This window comes from Pelmatolapia mariae, linkage group LG10_11 (genome assembly GCF_036321145.2).
Source record: "Pelmatolapia mariae isolate MD_Pm_ZW linkage group LG10_11, Pm_UMD_F_2, whole genome shotgun sequence".
In the NCBI taxonomy this organism is placed as follows: domain Eukaryota; kingdom Metazoa; phylum Chordata; class Actinopteri; order Cichliformes; family Cichlidae; genus Pelmatolapia; species Pelmatolapia mariae.
Window position 1 is genome coordinate 51,646,564 of NC_086236.1, and position 23,168 is coordinate 51,669,731.

Consider the following 23,168-nt stretch of genomic DNA (forward strand, 5'->3'; position numbering starts at 1 on the left):
TTGCTGCTCTGTACTGACATAGCCTGAGAAAAGAACAATGATATCTAGATTACTGCATTTTAAATCCCATGCTGACTGAAAAACTTGAAGAACTGAAGGACTTCTATAAAACTAATGTCTGTAGTTTTATAGAAGTCCTTCAGCAGAGGTTAAATAAGTGAACAGCATTTGCTATCCCAGTGAGCTTCTTTTTTTTCTTCTTTTTTTAAAAATTTTAACAGCTGCAGGTGGTTATATTGCATGATGATCTCATGTAATCTGTGGTTCATATAAGTACCCTGAAAAAAGCTGCTGCTGAGGAGAAGTGATGCCTTTTGGAGAAACTTGGGTGATACATGTCCCTTTGCAGATCACACAAAATTCAAATATGAACACATGTTGCACTGATGAATTACTATGTCAACAAGAGGGGGAAAAAGGTTTGCCAGAACTTATAATGATGATTGCTGTAAGCAACTAATCCTGGAGTCACACTTGTAAAAATAGTGGTCGAAGACCGTGGCATGACCAAAATTACTCCAACTGTGCACAATGAGCTACAATATTGTTGCCTTTGAAGACAGGAGACCAGATCTGGGACAGTTTGTGGTTAGTTGCTGTCTTGCTGTCTTGTAAATGGCAAACATAAATCATTAGCGAGGGTGATTGTTCCAGTCTACAAGCTGCAAAGGCATACTATCCATCCACTGGACAGACTTATGGTAACATGGGCTGGGCTTGTTTTAAAGAGCCTCTGAATGAACTCTTCTTTCGCCTGTTTTCCTCCAGCCCCTCTCCTGTTTTGTCTTTTCTCTGTACCATTATAGAGCAAAAAGATGACATCTTAGTTTAATGAACACGTCCTTTGTGTCATATTGAAAAACCACAAGCAAATATGAGTAATAGCATTTTCCATGGACTTGACTGTAAGGAACTGCACCACCTTTACAATTTGCTATGTGTTACTGCTGAGGACATGTGGCCGTCATTTTGGTGTTTTTTTTTTTTTTTTTCTATGATCCTGAAGGATAAGGTCAGGTTTCAGATTTGTTCTGGGTACATCTGGTGTAAAAATCCATGCTTCTGTTTTTGCTTTTTACTCAAAGGAAATTTGAGAAATCTTCATAATGGATTACTGATGTCACCATGCATCCAAGTGTGTGAGTGCATATGTGCACAAGTGTCTTCTATACTGACCACCCTAGCAGCAGATTAGGTTCTAATCACTTCATTCAGGTATAAAGACTTTCTGTGTGGAAGCAGGAACCTCTCTTTGTCTCAGCTGATTAGCAGCTAATCTACCTCTTGGACTAAACACTCTGACACCAGGACCTGTAGCAGAGGCTCAAAGTTGAGCACTATTAACTGTCAAACCAAGGCTTTTTTCACTGATCTTAAGATAGGAGAGAGACCGTCGGACAAAGGAATACATTCACATCATGAGAAGATTTGTGCTTCTGCTTCTGCTTACTTTTGTTGGTTTGTAAGCTTGTGAGCAGATAGTGTTTAGCAGATAATGTTAGCCTGTCTTCATCACACAAAGTTTGTTTCTGTTCTCACCATAAATGTAGGTTGTGTACTTTTGTTTGACAGTTGAAAGAGCCCACTTGTGATAAACGATAATGTTTTTCAGCAGAAACATGATTCCAAGTGTAGTTTGAAAATAATTACCTCTAGCTGAGCCATTTCCAGTGCTCCTGTGACCTCTTTGGTGTGTCTAAAAAAAATCCTCATAGGCCCTTTTACAACTACCAACCGTGCCTTTTCAAGGGGCCCTTGTGATAAACGATGCGAACCAATCAATTTTCCTGATGGAGATGGACTTTGAGGGGATCTGTATAGTTTTATCTGTCAGAAGCTGGAGGCTTTCTTAAAACTAAGAGGCATTCTTGAAGACAAGGTGAAGAACCTTTTCTTCTTCTTTTAAAAGTCTTAGCATCAGTGTGCACCATGTGATATGATATACAGAAACTATTTTTCCTATACATTTAGCCCTTAAGCCCTTTCACTGAGCTCTTTCAAAGATGGACTGTGTTATTAAAGACAGGGCATGCAAGAAAGGCATGTTGACAGATCAATCTAATCTAATTTATTAGAAGTATATGGCTGATTGTGTTATGATGCCTTTTCTATCTGAAAGAGTGCATTTTATTTTCAATTAACAATGTAAAAATGAGTTGAATTGTAATGAAATTATTCTTTTTTTTCACATTTGTTTTTGCTCTGAAGCTCTCATTTTGACTTAAGTTGGAAGGTAACTGCACTTTTCATCAGTTCTTGATAGCCCAAACTCACTCACACTGAATTTAAACTAAAATAAGATGTGTCTAGAAGATTTACAAATCATGAAAGGTTTCCGTAGGTAAACCTATCGATCACCAACAGTTGTCCACAGTTGGTTGTGTCACCAAATCTCTGAGTTTCTCATGTGCTTTTGCATTGTGCTCTCGATCAAGTGATTGTTTTTGCCATGACTGGACAGCCTTGAGGTTAGCAGGGACAGAAGTGGTTTAAGGCATTAAAATGTAAACCTGAAAGCTGAGGTTTGTGTCTTTTTTATGCTTTGTGTTTTAAATCTAATTGTGTGTATAAATTTTCTTTATAATAAAAACTGTACTGTAGCATCACTTCAACAGACCCAAGCTAAGTCTTGAAAGGCTGTTCTTTGATTAAGTCAGAAGTCGAGCTGCAGGAGGTTATAATGAAAGGCATCAGCTGAAGGCTTAAAGCCGCCCCTAAAGGGACACGTGCTGAATGATGAAGTGTTCCAACATCGCAGATTATGGGCTTTTGAGCTGTGACTTCACATTATTCGGGCCCACACACAGTGTTACACTGCAAGCGTGTGCATTTAGATTGATAAGCATGCAGGACAATAAAAAAAAAACCTACATTCTTCTTCTGGATTGTTAATCCACACAGGACTACTGAACCATGATGAACTACAAGTAAAAGAAATTTCACTTACCCCACATATGTGAGTCTAAAGAGAATTTCTTTCAAGATTTTGAGTGATTGCATGACTTTAATGATGAGTTTATTTACTGCATTTTTTCTTTTTGGTAGAACATGAGAGAACTCAAAATGCTCAATAATGCTTTGTTTGATCGGGAGAAGTAATGAAGAAGTGGGGAGCAGAGAAATGGTTTGGAATTACACTGACCTCGTGAAGAAAGTGGCAAACATTTGGAAATAATTCCACTCTGGACTTTGAGGACTTTGTATAACAATATAGAGCTTATGTCCAAGGAAATTTTCAAGCCAGTGAAAGCAAAGAAATTTTAGGACACAGCAGACCTAACTCCTTTTTTCCTGCACTATCCCTTTTTATGATTTCATATACAGTTTAAATACACTGTAGTGTTACAATTTACTGTGTAAACATGGAAAGTAATCAAACTAAATATATGTTTTGAATAACTGTGTGTACTGGACTAAGACTACCTGGCTGAATCGTCTTTGACCTGCATTATCAGAAACCATTGCTAATTCAAACTGCCATAACTTTCCACGACTGAGAGCGGTGTAGCCTGCCTGAAAACCCAGGTGGTTGGATTTGGCCTTTTCTTTTTCTTTTTTAGAAAGTCCGCTTGCTGTCCTGTGTCTTTAAGAAATGACCATGAAATCATTGTGATATTAACTTGGGGTTTGGTTTGGCTAATGGCTGTCAGCCTAAAAGCTTGCCTGGCCAGTTCTATCCAAGTCTCACCTCACCTCAGACAGGTTTGGCTTTAGTCTCACACTCTCTGTTGGTTTACATCCAGTCACAGTCTGAACTCACTGCTTTTCAGATTCTGACTTTGTTAAAAAAAATCAGCTTAAAATGCCCAAATTTCAAACCTCAGAAACTGCTATGAGCAACATTACACAAACCCAAAGAACAACACACTACTGCCAGTGTATCGTGATATGTCTGAAAATCATCAGCAGTATTTTGTTCTACACGTTGCTAATATGTATATAGATGGCATCAGAATAAACTGACATATGGTCAGTTTTTCAGTTCAGTCTCTCAATGCATAACCACCTTCAGTAAAATTATGTGGACAGTGAAGGCTGCTGGTGTTTACAATGCTAATATTAGACAGTTGATAAACTAGTATGAGTGTCTGTGTTGAATATGACACAGGTTTCAACACTATTCAAAATGCAGTTAGAGACAGGATGGATCAGGAGATAACAGTAGGTGATGATTTTTCTTTAGCTCTACTATATGATGTGACATTCTCTATGCAGTGTATATGTTTATATGTTCCTAAACAGTTAATGCAATACTTTTGTTAAACCCCTTGAATTAAGGCTGAAAGTCTGCAGTTCAATCATATTTTGATGGCTTGGTTTAAAATGAACTGTGTCTTTGCCCAAAAACACAGGAACCACAGTGCAGGTGTCTTGCATGCAGTCATTTTGATATGAAATAGCAGGTAAATGCAAGTGTTACTGATGTCCATCAAAAGCCAGCTAGTTCATAGCTCATCAGTAGTGAAGTGTACACACAGCTCCAAAGGAGCTGAATAAAAAAAACAATTTCAGTCCGACCTTACTGGAACTGCCAAATGACATATTAGTAAAAGTCCCTATTCTTCTAAACAAAAAAATTACAGACCATAGTTGTGTTTGGCATTTATCCCCCCCACATCATCTCCACAGTTCTGATTTTGGCGCTGAGTAGTAATATTTCACCAGCCCACACTGGAAAACACGACTTGCTGACCATCCCCATGAAACTTATCTGATACTCTTTGTAAATCACACTCGGCCTGGTTTGCAGTTTTAAAGCATACCCAGTGGTGCCTTAGCAGCATGCAGCAGAAAATGTATTGAGCATATGTCACACAAACTGAAAGGTCAGATCTTCTCTCACAGCTTTAATGGGAATTTCACAGAGCCTTGGGATGAGAGAAAAAAATTGCAGGAATAAATCTGATGACAGTGAGTCAAAGAAGTTGCGCAAATGGCTAAATGCAGCCCAGCTAGTACAAAGTTGATGCAGCTGTCATCTCTTTAAGAAAACGTGGTGGAACTATAAAAGTGAAAAGCAGCAGAGGGTGACGAGTTATATACGACGCCTTATGGGATAGCCCGATTTTTCACTGTTGCCCACATCCTCCACTTCTTACTTAGCACTCTGTTTTAACAATGTTATGTTTTCTCTAAGACTGCTGTCGCAGAGCTCCTATAAACAGACAGACGGCAAACTGAAACAAAACTATATCATTTCTTTATTATACCTGTCAAGACTCAAATGTGTGTGTATTGCTTGGATGCCCAAACAGATGTTGGAGGGGTCCAAAGCTAGTGTACGAGGGTTGCCCAGACCTCAGCAGTTGATTTACACAGCTGACCTGCACAAGCCTCACTGTTGTGTGATGTATAATGACAGGTGTGTTATCTAACGCAGTACCTTATCAAGAGCCATCCCACGACAGGTCAGATTTGTGGAAATGAGTGGGGTATCTTTATCTATTTCATTACTATTTTCTTTATTATTTTCTTTTTTGAAAATGGTCCAAGGAATCTCCACAGCCACACTTCAGAGTGAAAAATGCAGTCAGCTTTAAAATAAGCTTGAATTAAAAATTATACTTAAGATTTTTAACGTTAAGGGTTAAAATACATAGAGAATACACTGTAAACAGACTGGTGTTGTATCTTAGAGGTGGTACATACAAATCTTTACCGTCACACATGGGAAAGTGTCTGAGAAGTTTGCTGAATCCACCTTTGTTTCCCCCTGGATTAAATGGAAATTCCAACGCAAAATTTCCCAGACTCTGAATCCAAGCTCGCCTGCATTTTGTCACCTATAATCTCTGGTGTTCTCTTTCCCACTCTGTTCTGGTATTAAAAAAACAAAACAAAAAGAAAAAAAAAACATGTGACCAAATGGAATGATGCAAACACTGGGATACACCAAACAACATCAGAAGGATAGTGTCGCTATATAACTTCAGTCTTGGTCTAATGAAGCTGGATTGAGTCCGCTTGACAGTTTGTGGACAGTACACCACAACTGCCTGTTTGATTCACTATGATGCGAGTTTTTCCAGGTGTGGCAGAATTTCAGCTACATATACAGTTATTTTTCTGTGTTACCAAGAATTACTCTGTGTGCGTCCTGCAACTAAGGATCAAGTTTGTCATTTCCTTTCATGGTCTTAAATGACCCATTTTTTCTTGAGCAATATATTCTGTTCACAATTGGAAAAAAAACATGTGGGTTATGTGGGCAACCATATAATGTGTTTACACCCCCTCATATGTCAATAAGCTGTATCCTTTCAAAGATGAGAACAGTTAAACTCAAAGTTTGCCTGCTTGCATTGGTTACAGTTATTTTGCTTGTCATTGCTAAAGGTCGCTGAATTTCATTCATATTCAGTGGTTTGTGGTTGCTACATCTCAGCTAGAATCTTCCTCTGTTGTTGCCCCTTAGTTATTCGGTGTGTACAGAATGGTATGAAATCTTAATTTAGAGCCGTGCAGCTTACGTCTGAAACTGGGTCAGCTTCATTCTGACATGGGACACCCTCCTTACTGATAAGAACTAAGTCAACAAATCAGTCATTAATCACTGCTTTCATATTTGCACTTGGAGAAGACCATTTGTCTTGAAATATGAGATACTACGGTATCTGACACTAATATATTTAAACAGCTCTGCTTCTTATTAGCTAGTTTAGCAGTCTGCTCTGCTTACTGTAGCTAATGGTGAGAAAGCACTAAAGGGTAATTTCTCTCTGTTTTGACAGCTCCATCAGCTCTCAGCTCAACTTTGGCGTTGAGCGCTTGTAGACCTGTCAGATATTTGGCCCGAGGTTAGAAACGGAAAATTTGAAGATATCCATCTGCACTTATGGGCCATATTAGTTGTGGAATCAGTCAAACGGCTTCCAAACTTGGATTGCTTTGCACACACAATCACCATACTGTAATTAAAGTGCGTTATTTGAGAGGATTAGGGAATGTTTTTTAGCTTTAGGTATTTCACTTTCAACTGAGAAAGTCAGAACACAGTTTATTTCAATAAAAAATACATTAATCTGTCCAAACTTTTGTCGCACAGTGGGAAACCTCTCTGTGAGTGTGCAGGAACGTGAACCGCACTCCATGAACTGTCCCTGTTACTTCCTGTGGTGCTTGTCCTGGAGAACATAGTATAATGTTAATATAAACACAGCCTTAAATGCAGCTCTTGGGAAATCAAACCATGTCATTTCAAACACTTGTGTTTGCAGAGGGCCTGAACTCACATCTTCCGGTACTTCCAGGCAGTGGGAATTGGAGATGATTCAGTCCATCTGACTGTGGATACAATAATGGATTCTACTAACACTCACGTCTATTAAATGTGTTAAGAATGGTCAAGTGTTAAGAATACATTGATTAAAGAGCATGCTTTGTGCAGCGCATACACAAAGAGTTTGGAGGTCTTTAGTGATTACAACAGCTTCATTTCTTTTTTTCAAAGCAAAGTCAAAATTCTCTAAGTGGTTAGCTTGAGAGTTGATGTCCTGGATATTGTCATCTCAGGCAAAACACAGCTGTGGTTGTGAGCACAGAAGCCCCACCTACCTGCTGTTCAAATATTCTGTTTGGGAAGGTCAACCAATCAGAAGAAAGTTGGCTTAAACGGAGCAGAAACCAGAGCGCTGCACCTCAGTCCAGTAAATAAATAGTGATTATTCATTGTTCAGTGTGATTGCTGTAAGAATTATGGTAAGCACTCAAAGGCCCTGTGCAGTGAGCCAGAAACGTACAACAAGATTACTTGACATGAGAGGCAAAGGCATGCTTATTTTTGAGCGCCTAATGAGTCGATGTGCTTCTGCAAACCTGCTGCACAGTTTGTTGCATCTGCTGGGATAATTTATTTGTAGATAAAATAAATACAATAAAACCTATTTGATCCCAGCCAATGTGTTGTAACACCAAAATGTATACTGTAAATACACATGACATGATTTACTTAGAGTGTATTTTTGCAGAGCTCATTGGAAGTCAATTGCCTGAAACCATCCTGCTGTTTCATACCGTTCATATTTCCTCTGGAGTGTGGCATAGAACACAGAAATGTTGCATAGTGTTTGTTATATAGATTGAATTTGTGTACGACATGGGCTATGACATTGATATACATTCTTGTTAATACTTCAAGTGAGCGTGTTGGGTTTCAGTGTCTACTTACAGGACACCAAATGCACGTTGACCTTGTGGTTATTACGACTAATCTTAGTAAGTAGTATTGCAGACACCTCACCTCTTCAGCGTGCCGTGTGACCTCGGCAGGAACGAGGTTTGACCCCAGGTGACTCCCTTTCTTCCGTTTTAATTATCCAACACTTGAACTCTCCCCTGAACGTTCACTTTGATTTAGGGCTGAGCTCAGTTTCCTTCTTAGAGGTAAAAAATGCCACCTTCTAAGCAGTTGCATATTAACAGGGCACACATTCTTCTTTTGGGTAGAATTGCTCAAATGCTTCTTTAACACAAGTATAATCCATTCTACAATTCTGTCGGTAGATATGTTAAGTGAAATCAATTATAATCAAAATGTTAGTGACTTGGTTTAATATTTTACCTGTAGTTAAATCACACTGAGCTGAATGCTTCTTTTTATGTGAAATTGCACAGAACAAAGATTTTATTATTTTTTAATTAGTTTCATTTAATGTAACCTAAAAGCTTAAGTGCTGCATCAATGTATTCCTTATGTTTTATAGTCAAACAACCCAAAACATCTGATTTTAACATGGGACATTTTAACCACATAATTATTGGTATAACCATGACAAGCAAAAGTATTGCAACTATCTGCAATGTACTTGCAAACATAATGTCATGGTCCTGGGCCCAGTATTCTTAGTTTTTGTGCATTTTGTATTTTGCTCTTTATTTAGGCATTGGTTCCTGGGTCGTTCAGTTAAGATGTTCCTTATTTGGTTACCCTCTGTGTGCCCCTCTGTATCTGTGAACCCCCGTGTCCCCTCCTTGCGTTTTATTCCATGTTTCCCCAGCCCGTTATGTCTGAACCTCTGTGCACTTCCTGTTTTACTTTGACAGTCCCTCGTCAGTATGCGTCACGTTGTGTTCACTCCTGCCGTGGGTGTCCAGAGATCGAAGGTGTTAGATGCTCAACCTCACATTGGTCATTTAGTTGTTGCAACTGCTTGCAATTAGTCGCAGAATGTGAAAAAAATTCAGTGCATCTGACAGTCACTGAGTAACTGCAATTGTTCAACAAGCCATGCTTAATAACCTCAACAAGCAGAAGTTTCCATCCTGTTTTTACTCTAGTTTCCTAAACCAAACCAAGATTTAAATGGCACAAACCCATATCTCAGTAGTGAAAGTCAGGATGGACAGCTTTAGTATGCTTATTTGTACTCTGTATGGGTTTATCTGTAAAAGCTGAGCCTCATGCGTCAGGTGAGCTGCTGCAGAACCACGCAATCTCTTATTAACGTTCTCTAAAACCAGACAACCAGGTTTATGAACTATTTGAAGTTTCCAGTAAATTATCAAATGACAGTATGAATTTCACAGCACTGGACTGTCTTTTGGCTGACTTAAAAGCACTAGAGACCATGACTATGGAGAGAAAAACGCACCTTTTATTTAGCATTGACCTGTAATATTTTGTAAATTATACAGTAATGGCTTTACCTTCTCACTTCATGTCACATATTACATGAATTATCTTTGCAGCTCTAAGCCATGAAGAATTGGATACTCTGAAAGTACTTTCCCATCTGGTTAATAGTGAACACTATGGCATCTAGTCTGCCACCACCCCAGACATCCCTAAAATGCAATCCACATTTTTTCTGTGAAAGCCTGAGCATACAATAGGTCATAAATCATTGTCATTCTATAGAGTGCTCAGTGATTTTAGAGCACTTCTGTCTAATTTTAGAGCACTTCTGTCCAATGGTCTGGTTTTTCATGAAGCTATTCTTTATTTGAATTTTATATAGTTTAGGCTTCTTGCATACTTCACGTAACACAGTGTTGACCACTGTTGCTAAGACAGAGAATTTGCAAATAAACACGGTACACTTTGACCAGTTTCTACACTTTTTGGCCATGGCAAAACCAGTTGAATTTGAGTTTGCATCCCACATAAAACGTCACTGGCATGAATCAAATGTCAGGATGTGTGTGAAAAGTAGCAAATGAATGGAAAAGCTGGTTGCACAGGACTGAAACTCATCTAATAACCAGCTGGGTTCATCAGGTCTGTGCCTCTGATTCTTTTAGCAGGGCCTTTGTGCTGGAACAGGATTTTCCTGCTGTTTCTTGCCCTTTTAGTTATGTAAGCTTGGCGGACAAAGAAACTGGACAGTCCTTCACCCGGACAGTTAGAGCAGACGACTGGTTATGAAAGCTCAGATTCTCACCCTGGCTGCTTGCTATTTTCGTCACCTGCAGGTTAGCCTTTGTCAGAGATTCCATGTCTTCTAATGTTTTGCCTCAGCACGATATCTGGAGTGATGAAAGGCTGATCAAATTGGCTAAACTGTGTTCATTTTGGACTTGAGCTCTCTAGCGCTAACCCCCCACATGCACAGCTCCCAAGTCGCGAAATCTTCATGACAGATTAGTTATACGAAGCCCCGGCTAACGTCAGTGGGCTGCAGTGGAATGAGGCGGGGGCAGCCCCAGTGTCTGAGGCCAGACACTGGAGCTGGTTCTCACTTGTGGGCGAATCAGGCAGCGTGCTGAACACTCTTAATGTGATGGAATCCTGTCAAAGTGTGAGCGTGCCACGGAAGGTGGGAAGCATTAGAAGAGTGCATTGTCTTTGGAGAGGCACAGTGCCTCGAGAGATGGGTGTGAAGGGAAAGGGAAAAAAGAAGGAACTGGAAAGAGAATCCCTCCCATCACATTTCATTTTCGACTCATGAGAGAGGTGCTGAGCAAAAAGTTCTGTGCACAGTTCACTTACTGCTGTGATAAATTCCTCGAAGAAACACGACAAAAGATTTTTTTTCTGCTCTAACAATAACCGAGAGGCTGTACTAAGACAGGGAAATAGGAATTGTATTTGTTGAGCTGATTCGAATTCATTCATTATAATTCTAAACTATTCACCCACTGTGTGGATTCCATGTCCTGTTGTTTTTGTGTCTGCAAATTTCTCTTACCCATTCCCAGAGCACTTTTGCTTTTTTTTTCCTGCTTCATTGATGGTCATCATTTCCATTGCAATTAGTTATTTTAAAAGTGGACAGCATTGGCGTCAGCAGCAGCAGGAACATGGTTATTGATTGGGTCTGCCAGACCTGCTCTTCTCACAGTTTTCCTCTTTTGCACTATTGGATTAGTCAGTTGCTTGGCTGCTCGAGGTGCTGCAGCATAAGGGTGTTATTTTAATACCGACAGCTTCACTCCTTTTGGCCTCACTTACTAAATTGCTCTGGAAATGACCAGTCGACCAAAACCAACAGCATGACCTCAGTTTTTAAACATTAGAGATGATTGTTTTTCTGTTTTGCTTTTACAGTATATGGATACGGTAGTTAACTTACAGCTAAGGACAAAAATACATTTTGTCATAAAATAAAAAAACAATCTCTGCTGTGCAATGTTATTCTCCACAAAAATCTTCTTCTCTTTTCTTAGAAAGCCATTAACTTATTAAGTACCTCTCAGCAAAGGAAGCGAGTAAGTCGAAACCGGCAGTTTTGCTCCTTAAGTATTGTGCTGTCTGTCCTTCTCTACAGCTTGTGGTTAGGTACCACATCCAGTAACAGAAATGCCTCTGTCCGCCTATGAGTGTGCCGTAGAAGATGCTGAACTCACTTACAGAGAAGGATGACTGTCTATCTGGTCTAATTACAACAGGAGACTGATGTTCAATCCAAATTGAAACATGTAGAAAAATTCAAAACACTGTTATCTTCATGTCACAATCAGGACTGACTGTTTGGTTGACCCTGTGGCGAATGAGAAGCTGGAGGCTCAATTCCCTTCATGTCTCTGTGTTTTCCTCCTTTAATGTTGGTAAACCAAGGTGCAATGGAGGTTTGGTGGTGATTCACTGTGGCATTAAGTGCACACGCCCATGTCAGAAGAGCTACAACTAAAGCAAGTTAAGCAGCTGGAGAGGAGGAAATGTGTGTGGTGTGGATTTCTGAATGTAATTTGGTTTGTTCAATAACTGCATAGTTCCTCGCTGGATTTTCAAGATGATGGATATGACCCCAGGATATCTGGAATTGGATCACCATGAAATTTGGAGTCAAAAATTCAAATACCTGCAAAATTGTCATCAGCTGATTTCCTGTTTGGTACTGCCTCAAAATGTTGAAAATGGATGGTAGTCTTTGAAGTATTTCAGCATTTAGTCTTGTTTCCATAGTCTCTTGTTTTATTTCTTAACATTACCTTATGTGGAACGGACCGTTATATAAATGTAGTGTACTTGGCTTCCACGATACCTTCAAAATATTAACAAATCTGGTCTGTTTTTAAAGGACCAATTTTAATTAGTAGTCTATTAATTTCTTTTCCTGAGTAGACAGGACTCCATATGCCAGTGCATTTGTAGGATATCTTCATTGCTCTGCATCAGTGTAAATCCAGTTTAATTTAAGCTCTGAACTGATCGCACTGAAACAGCATAAATAATAACTCCTTTCATACTGTTATTTTAACTCTTTTTCAAAAAAGCAGTGTTTTTGGTATCCAGTTGCATTACATTTAAATTTGTGGTTCATCTTTGTGTTTTTAACTCTTCATCTCTTGAACCCTTTGGCCAACTGATTAATCTATTCTGATGAAAAAATGGGAAATGGTTTGTTTTTGTTCCTGTGAACGTTTGTTGACCTTCCCAACTTTGATAAAATGATACCTTAAATATCTCAGCCATTGGTCTTTCAGAAATAAATACTCTGTCTTTAAATCTGTTTTGAAAAGCCAACGATATCAAGAGAATTCAAACACTGAATAAATATTTTCCAGTGAAAAGTGTTTTTGGAGCGCCTTAGCTTTTGTGTATCATAGGTTTCCCAATGTGCTAACTGCAGTTTAATGAATATCTACATGTTCATTCTCAATGTGTACCCCAGCTATATAGATGGGGACAGAATTATCAGGCCCCCTTTTATATTTTCCGAGTGCTTTTAAACAGATCAAGGAATTTTTATGACATCTTCTCAGTTATTTCCATTATTTTACTTATCATACAAAAACACATTTATTTAACAATATTCAAAAACTACCAGTGATTAGTTCCCTGATGCTAATAGTTAATTGTGTATACTTTTTAATTGGTAGTTTTGAGCAAGTCTCACATACGTCTCCTGAGCAATCCCGGCACATTCTTCTTTTGTGAATCTCTCAAGATCCTCCAGATTTGATGGCCTTCTGACATGGACATTGATCTTCAGTTTACCCCACAAATTTTCAGTGGGATTCAAGTTAGGGCTTTGTGCACGTCAGTCAACAAAGTTCTCACTGGCCTTCTGGAGGTAGTTCTGCATGAGAGAGATGTTTCAGCTTGTGTGTTGTTAGAAGACAGTGAAGTGATGACCCAGACGCAGCTTTGATGCTGACTGCTTGAGGTTTTCTTTCAAAATCTTCACACATCCTTTGTTCTTCACAGTTCCTTCCACCTTGATGAGATTCCCAGTTCCAGATGTACTAAAGCATTCCCACAGCATAATACTCCCACCTCTGTGTTTCACTGTGGCACACTGTTCTTTGGGTTGTATGCCCATTCCTCTGGCAAGAGAGCTCGTATTTTTTTTCTCTTCAGTCCAAAAGATGCACTTCCAGTATGCATAATCTTTCTCAAGGTTTTCCTCATCGTATGTCATTCTTGCTCGAAGGTATTTCTTCTGCAGAAGTGAAGATTTTCTTGGTCTGTAACCTCGCAGTCATTCCTGTGCGGGGTTCTAGTGAGTGTCTTCTTTGAAAATACAGTCCTGACTTGGCTAAGTTATTCATTCATGTCTTGGCAGTTGTTCTGGGGTCTTTAGACACATCTTTTACTAGTTTTCCAACTTTCCAGAATCTTTGAAATCTTGGGCTTCCCACCTCTGCCAGTTTTGTTATGTACTGTGTGGGTCTCTTTATGATACTTTTCAATCCAATTCTTGACACTTGGAAACGCTGTAGGAACCTTGTATCCATCTCCTGCTTTTTGAGCATCAACGATTCTTTTTCTCAAATCTAAACAGATTTATTTTGTTTTTGGCATGATGTCTTCTTTACTGACAGCTCCAACACTTGCTAAAGTTTTTTTTACCGTGTAAAGAGAAGCTGCTTTGGGCACAGCAGTGGTTTGTGCTACAGTATGGCTCAGTAAAAAGCTCAGTTTGTCAAGGGACAAATTATACTGATCCTGGTATTTTTTGTTTATTACTGAAATAATTCTGTCATTGGGTGCAAAGAAAAATAATGTATGCCTTCTAAAGAAAAGTAATATGCTGACAAATGTTTGAAATTCCTTGGGAAAGATGTTAGAAAAAAACTTTAACAAACATTTTAAATTTTATGCTGGGGGGGGGCTAATAATTTTGTCCTCATCTGTGTATGGAGGATGCAAGTCATTGGTAATTAAGTGCATATGCAGCACCACTACAGTATGTAAAAGTGACATGGAATTATGTCATTTAATGAGCTAAATGTGTCTTCCTTCTGTACCTCCCAGTGTGAATCTGTTGGTATGCAGTTACTGCTATACATCTTAGATACCTATTCTCATTACATAACCCTTAAGCTTTTGCATGTCAGTGATCTCACGCAGCTCAGTTCTAAATTGCACGACTAGCCTTCTAGTCATGCGATTTACGATCTTTTGTATATAAAAATAAGCATCTAAAAACTAAAATAAAATTGGTATAGACTCTAGCAACCCCAAGTTGGATAAGCAGTCTAGAAATTTATGGAAAGCCATTTTGACCTTGTGCCATTTGTTTTTATCACAACTTTGGTTAAATACCAAATACCATTTTTGGTGAGCCCAGAATTTTCCACGATGCATATGCATATTACATTATGCACCTACTAGACAGTGTACACAGTTAAGGAAGGATCAGCTAGACTAAAATTCTAAAATGTTAAAACAGGTGGGGTCAGAAGTGAAACGTAAGATTCGGTTTACATAGAGTTCTTTTAAAACTGTGCCCAATTTGTAAAACCTAACTCTAATCTCTAATTATTCTTTAATACCTTTTAAATAAACTTCTGATTGTTAAATGAATCAGTAGCCTTTATGCTGTGTGTTGTGTGTGTTTGAAGGCTCTGCCAAGAAAATCTCGTTAATTTAGTTTTTAAGTGAAAAACCTGAATTCATACAGTAACCGCTGGATCCTCTCGACTGAATGGACATTTACCTCCTGACTCTGGGCAAAGTCACACTAATAACATGCAGGCGCCATTCAGCTTCAGTTAGACTCTTCAAAGGAGTTTTTAAAATCAAGAACTAAATCCTGTCATAATTTTTTTCCTCAGTGGCCAGAGACAAACCATAAAAAAGTTTTTCATGCTAGATTTGTTGCTTAATTAGTTGTCAAATTCTCATATTGCGCGGCTGTGACCTTTAACATTGTTTTCACACTCTTTCTCAGTGATTTGTGTCCATTGTGTCAGTTGAACCTTGCTAACTGAGGGCGTCCAGCACAGTGAAGATTAAGGTTACACGGCGGGAGTGAAGAATGGTGGCTGGTTTGGTGTGGACACGGGTCAAAGATTGGAGGTTGCTTTTCTCGTGGGGTTCTGGTGTGTTTTGGGGTCATGGTGAAGAAAGCAGCTTTTCCTCCCGAAGGCGTCCAGCAGCCTTTTCCACAATCCCTGGGGTGTGTTTTGTATGGGGCTGCAGGTCAGCAGTTGAGCTGTTTCGGCCCATCAGGTTGTTTTCTTTGCCTTCTGTGTTCACTCCACACTCTTACACTGGAGGAGCCAGACATGGCTGCTCAATGCTTTGTGGCTGTCCTCTCATCTAGAAAATAGGGCGTCTGCTACTCATTGTGGTTATTATATCAGCAGCAGCCAGACACATGCACACACACAAACAGGCACATTAAAAAGCAAACTTGAAAAAAAATGGAATATTGAAATCATTTAGTAGAAGCCAAAGCATCAATCCGAGGACAAAAATGTGCCTCTTAACCAGAGATATTTACTCCAGTGGTTGGGAATGGGCCTAAAGATTGTTCAACTACTGTGAAAATATTTTTAAAATGTTGTTTACTTACTGCTTCAGGTGTTACACCTGAACAACAGGAATTTATAGTGTTGGAAAAACTACCCATCAAATAAGAATTGAAGTTACAGTTGCCAAGTTATTGTTAATCTTTTGGTGAAAGCAATCGCTAAAGTTGCTTAGCTAAAAGTTAGCTAAAAGTTGGAGGAACCGTTAGGTAAAAAGTAAGAGGAAACATTTAATTGTTAAGCTTTAAATTGATAAGATAGATGGCCAGAATGGTTAACTTAAAGTAGGGAACAAACATACATTAGGGATTATCTTAGCTGTAGCTAGTCACCTACTGATCGGAAGGTTGGTGGTTCGATCCCTGGCTCCTCTAGTCTGCATGTCAAGTATCCTTGGGCAAGATACTAATCCCAAGTTGCTCTCCGATGCATTCATCGGAGTATGAATGTCTGAATTAGGATCACTCAGTTTAGAGGAAGTGCTTGTGAGACTGGGTGTGATTGGGTGAATATGGCATGTTGTATAGAGTGCTTTGAGTACTCCAAAAGAGTAGAAAAGCGCTATATAAGAATCAGTCCATTTACCATTAATAGTGAAATAGCTAGATAAAATGAATAAAAGAGTAAAAAAGGGTAAGCTATAGGCCGCTAGTTATTCCTTAGCTGGAAATTATGGTAGAAAGACTAAATGTAGATAAGAATAAACATTAAAATTCCAGACTACATAAAACTTTCTATGAAAGTTTGATATAAATATGTATGTATTCAAATAGGAAACGAATATAACAAAAAATGTGGTATAAATACACAGAATAAATAACTGCTGAAAGGTTTGGTTTTAAGACATTTTGATTTCATCTGACAGAGCAGCAGATTTACTTCTTACAAAGAAAGTTTGAAATCATTGTTGTAGGAAAAACAATATCAGTGTTGGCCACAAATCTTTATGGCCCAGAAATTATGTGGTTCACCTTATTTTTTCTTGTTAGCTAAGCAACGATCAAACTATCAGAGGGTGGAATTTTCCTTTACCCTCAACCCAAATCTGAACCTATAACTAGCAGCAATGACTTCATTCTGCAACAATGTTCTCACACAAATATGTAAGACACACTTCTCTTTTCCCTTTTGTTTGTGTGTCGATGTCCATTACACATACAGTTTACAGTACTGTTTCCTGATCTGTGGGTGAAAGGCTTCATATCATACACAACTCCCTTACAGCTGCCATATATTGACAGTGACTCATCCAGCTTGGTTTGTCCATGTAAAATCAGTGTTCCAGATGTATTATCCTAGATAGACAGTGATGATGGATTTAAAACACTATGACTTGTGACGTTATGAGATACATGTATTTACTATTCTATGAGCTGTAATCCTGATTAAGCTCAAAGGAGTGGCTCAGGTCATGAGGTCTACAGCTCCCCGGAAAGTACAAAGTGTCAGAAAATTAGTATTGGAGGAAGAGAAATAATGAAAAACATGAACCTGAAATGTTTTTGGTAATATTCAGGTTGACAGAGGTTAGGAATTACTGCCAGCCAGCCTGTCTGCTTTGATTCACTGTATGAAATTGTTTTCCAACAGTCATATTTTGAGGTCAACCTTTCAGCTCCATCACCTCTCTTTCCCCAAAAATTCATCATAATGCTGTTGCTGGCAGTGGCTCATGTCCTCCTGGCCTCACATAAACACACACGGCAGGCCACTCCTTCTCCTCGCTCTTGTCCTGATCTCTACAGCCCCTTACAGCTGCAGACATTTTGCAGACTCTCTTAATGATCTCTCCGCGCTGCTTTTGAACCGGCTCTTAAACATTTTTGTGCATAGATGTGCAGATGTGCGTCAGAAGAGTTGAAACTTTTTGAATGCCAGATGTCTGTGGCCATGTGACCTTTATTTGACCTCCAGACCTCTTTTTATTAGAGAAACCACTGCACTTTTTAAAGGCTTTGCAACAGGCAGGGTCTTAGGTCATTCATGCTCTGTTTGTTTTATTTAGAGCCTGACTGATTTATTATTTGTGTATCTGTTGTCCAATAAACTTTCTTTTTCCTGGACATAATGCAGAAACTCATCCATCACTCCAGGCCCCCTGTCACTGAAGTAGTTAAACAACTTCTAAGTGACAGGGTGCCTGGGGTGTATGACAGTTGTCCTGCTTTTTTTAATGCTCTGGATGTTGTGGGGCTGTCCTGGCTGATGTTTCTCTCCAATATGACATGGAGGTTATGGCTGATAGGCTATGCTGTAACTTCAGGGGGATCTCACTCCTCACCCTCTCTGGGAAGCTCCCAGATACTGGAGAGGAGAATCTGTCCATTAGGTGAACTAAGATTCAAGAGGAACAATGTGGTTTTTGTTCTGGTTGTAGAACTCTATACCAGCTCTTTGTCCTCTTCATGATATTTAAGGGTGCATGGGAGTTTGATGATGTCATTCTTTTGGCTTCATCAGGTGGTGACTTCTAGCTTACACTGCGGTAGTCTGTAGCTGAGAAACGTGAAATGGTAAGAATGAGAACTACCACCTCCAGGTCTGAGGTTTTCAGCTGGTATAGGGTGGAGTGCTCACTGGGTTGGGTGTGACTGAGTTTTAATACAATGGGGTCTTGCTCAAAAAACATTTAAGAAAAATATGTATGACATTTTTTGACATTTTACTTTCTTGCAAACGTATGGTCTCTTAATGTCAGCTTTTGCCATGCTACACAACAAAACACTACTGTCTACACTTGAAGTATCTGCTTCATGGAGTAGTTGCACTGCTGTATAGTAAATTTTTATAGTCATGTTTAAAGGTGAGCCCTGTGTGTAGTGGCAATAAAATAAAACAAAACAAAAAGCCTGAAAACACCAAGCTCAAAGCTTTTTGTGTATGAGCCCGGCCTCCTCAATAACAGATTAAGAAGGACACGTGGAGAGCCAGGAGAGCCCCGGGACTACTGATGTTGTTTACCACGTATAAGCATTTCTTCCATTTAAATGTGGTCATTGCATGATCAGCTATACTGCTCAAACCAAACACACACATCTTAATTCAGAAATGGCTAATGTTTATCCTAAAAGCTGATGGTTTGGTTTAAAAGATTTGCTATTGAGCATGTGGTTTTAAAGCTGTTTAAATTGAATCCATTTTGCTCATTTCCAGGACTCTGCTAGAGTACCTTTGATTCACAGTTCAAAATATTGTATATTTATCTTATACTCTGCCACTTTGCCACTAACCCAACCTTCCTCTTATTGGCTGTCCCTGAGTCTGAGCTTTGTCCTCACAGATAATACCAGAGTATTACACTAACTGATTCACAATTAGTATTACGCTCATTATTTGAAGGTGGATCTATCTGTTTATCTACCTGTCTGTCTATAGATAAAACATATATAGATAGAGTGTTAAAGTTTATTTTAAAATGAGGAAAACAACTATATCGAGTGCACTTAATTAAAGCATCTGTTTCAAGGCTGTTCACATGTGGGATATCCACTTAATTTTTTATTTAATCTTTTCTGCTGTTTTTTTTTTTTGTTAAGTGGAAACCCATGTTGACTGTGTTTCCTCCTACCTCATTCCTGCCATATCACAGCCTTTTTTTTATTTGACACTTTTACGTCTTTCTCTTCATCTCACTCTGTTTTTTCTTACATTTAACAGCGTCTCATACTGTTTGCATTTTCCTCCTGGTTTCCACCATAAGCACTGATCTGGGATGCTTTTTTTCATTTTATGAGCAGATCCTTATAAATAGTGATGTTTTTACTGTTGTTGGCATACGAGGGAGGTTTTGCCCTTACATACTATAACCAGATGGGTCAGTAAAATAGGAAAGGTACTATAGTGGGACCCCACACACTGAGAAGATCTCTTTATCCTTGTCCTGGAGCAAAGGACATTGATGTAAGTGAGGAAAAAAACAAAGACGGGGGTTTGGTAAGGGAGGCAGGGTGGGGTGGGATAGGTGGACTAAGATCAGCGAATATTTGGGGTCCAAAGCAAAGTCCCTGAAGAAGCCCTGGGCTTAACATTACTCCAATACTCAACATAGTTTTGTTCAGAAGAAAGACAGGCAGAAATGAAATAGCGGTTCACTTCAAACAGTTACTGAGGTAAAGATTTCAGGCTCGTTCTTTAAGCACAAAGTGTTGATGTGTTGCCATTCTTTTGCCAAGACTTTCTTAGTGACATTTTGCTTTGATAGAGCAGAAAGGTCAAAGTTAAAGACTGAGAAAGAGGATTTTCTGGTTAACTGTCCAATATCTAAAAATTTAAAATGTCTGCTTTTCTCTGTTCTAGGGGGCTGTTTATCACCATTCACGACCGTGGTCACATTGCTTCAATACTACAGAACTGGCCAGAAAAGGACATAAGGGTAAATAACTCAAACAGTGGCATTAACTCAGTTTTTATCAGTTTGTTATATATATATATATATGTGTGTGTGTGTGTATATATATATAATCAGTTTTGATATTAACTATCAAAATCCCTGCACCTGTAAAGCACAACGTGACAGATACTTATCTAAAATACTTAAAATCAACATAAGGTCAGCAGTGATAGAGTCATAAAAACACTGATGCAAAAATTATGTAATTATTTTTGGTGATCTTTGGCTCAGGTCTATTTTTCTGATGTCCTGTGGTCACCTGCTGTCATGTGTTCCAGATAGAAAAAAAGTCTGGTACTATTGTTATTATATTCTTTTGTCCACACACAACGAGAACGGGGAAAGCAAAACTGAAAACACTAACATAGCATGCAAGACTATCAAAGTAAAAGAGGAAACACAACACATGCACAGAGACACAGACTGACACTGAAACAATCCGAAGCACAGACATGAAAACATCCCTTTACTGGACGTGACACAAGGAACACAGGGGAAGCACAGAGACAGAAACCAAGAGACTAGAAACTATAAATAACAATGAAATCAGAGACTATTAATGATAATTCAACACACAAAATGCTGGGTCACAGACCCAGGGCCATGACAGTTTGAAATGCATGGAGATTTACAGCATAACAAAAAACCACTGCTTTCAAATGTGTAGTGCTTGTGTGCAGTGTTAACACTAAGGGGTGTGAAAACAGAAAGAGAGTAGTGCTGTAGTGTTGTGGTGATTGATGTAGAACAAGCTAATGGGTGGTGTGTTTAACTTTACTCAACTTGAAAGCCGGCGAAGTGATTGCCAGCTGGACGGAAGAATACTGGTGACTGAAATAAGGCAAGATGTGAAATATTTACGAGGTATGGAAATGTGCGTGACCATCTGTCGGCTACATTGTGCTTTATATGGAGATTTCATGATGAATGAAAGATGGGACTTGACATTATTACATGACAGGGTTGTGAAGCAGGGAAGTATTGGCTTTGGTCCTTTTATGCAATTAAATAAATACTGACTGTTTGCTAATGGAAAGAAAATAAAATACTGAACTGTTTACTAAAGTATACTGATGGTGTTTCTTTTAAAAATAAAATCATATACAAACCATAAGATGGTGATATTTAATGGTGAGATGCATGATTAGAGGGGCTCTCTCTAAATCCAGTAGTCTCTGGGGCTTGGAAGACTTTGGCATTGATTCCCTTGACCCGTCTTACTGGCCAATTTCCCAAAAACCTCAACTATTTCTTTAATCTTGTGTATAGCACAACTATGTGCAAGTCATAATCTAGCCATACTTAGAATGACGACACCAGAAGGCATTCTTGGCATGTCAAATATACCTGCAGCCTCAGCCACCTGTTCGCAGCTGTCAACAGCAGGGCATTTACCTCGGCACTGACATGCCGCCTCTCGTTGTCAGGGTGGTCTTATGATAAGCTCGCCTAATATGCCCTACTTTAACAGAGGGCACGCTGGAGCCAAGGTAGCCATCCACTGACAGGACTTGGCTGCTTTTCTGTCACATATTAGCAAGTGATATAAAAAACAAGCTGCTAATGTTATTTAGTAAGGGTGCTGTGGATTTTATAAATTCAGAAAGCTAACGGCACTCTTTAAACATTCAGATTATGGGAGAAAAAGGCTGTTAAATCCTTGGGCCAGAGTTTTCTGCGTCATAGCAGTGCTGGAAAAAAGAACTGAAGAAAAAAAGAAAAACAGAAAAACACTCCAAATTAGGAACATTTAGCATTAAACTGTTCTGCTGCTGATATTAAACATTACACAACTGTTTTTATATATATATATTGTGGAAACAACCCAGTGAGAAACTTATCTCTTAATAAGTAAAGTGACTTGTGAGTGGAAAGCCAGGTGGTGTAGGAGTGCCTGGCTCACTGTGAGGAAAAAAACATGTTTTCTGGTAGTGGGGTGGACTTGTATTGATGAAGAAATTTGGAGTTGAATCAAAATAAGGCTAAGCAAAGTTATTTATTTAAGCAAATTTAATGTGACTAGCAAGAATCTGATATCCCAAATATGGAAAAAAAAGGTTTGAGTGATTTCTTCTAACCAGAATGTAGTTGAACCACGCACAGATTTTTAATAAAAATAATAAGATAATAAGATCTCTGGTGTGACCTCTGTATGCTGTTTTTATGGCTGACAGTTTAATCTATTAACAGGCTGTGTGCGTGACGGATGGAGAGAGGATCCTCGGGCTGGGGGACCTCGGCTGCAATGGCATGGGAATCCCAGTTGGCAAGCTGGCCCTTTACACAGCCTGTGGAGGTATGCCACCACAGCAGTGCCTACCTGTCATGCTGGACGTTGGCACAGACAATGAGGTAAGAGCTGAGCTCTGAATATGACTGAGTCCCTACAGCAGCATCTTTTCTATCTTTTCTGGTACTTTTATAATACTCTACTGAATTGAAAAGAACTTAAACAAACAAGGTTAAGATAAAATGACATGTTGATTTGTGAGCTTTAGAGGTACTGCGAGGTGCATTTTGTAACCTCTGAGAGAGAGATTTAGTATTAAACCCTAAGCAGTGCAATATATGGCACACTTGGCTGTCTACATGGTTATGATGAAGAATGACTTCTGTATCACGGGCTCATTAAGTTGTT

At 39.0% G+C, this 23,168-nt stretch overlaps 1 protein-coding gene across 1 annotated transcript in view; it reads left to right on the forward strand.

Annotated features, from left to right (window-relative positions):
• The window catches only part of me1 (malic enzyme 1, NADP(+)-dependent, cytosolic), an 84,817-nt gene that overhangs the window by 42,652 nt on the left and 18,997 nt on the right, over positions 1 to 23,168 (forward strand). The window contains exons 4-5 of the mRNA XM_063487841.1: positions 20,437 to 20,512; positions 22,721 to 22,882. Coding sequence (XP_063343911.1) covers positions 20,437 to 20,512; positions 22,721 to 22,882 — 238 coding nt within the window. The remainder of the gene's footprint in view (positions 1 to 20,436; positions 20,513 to 22,720; positions 22,883 to 23,168) is intronic.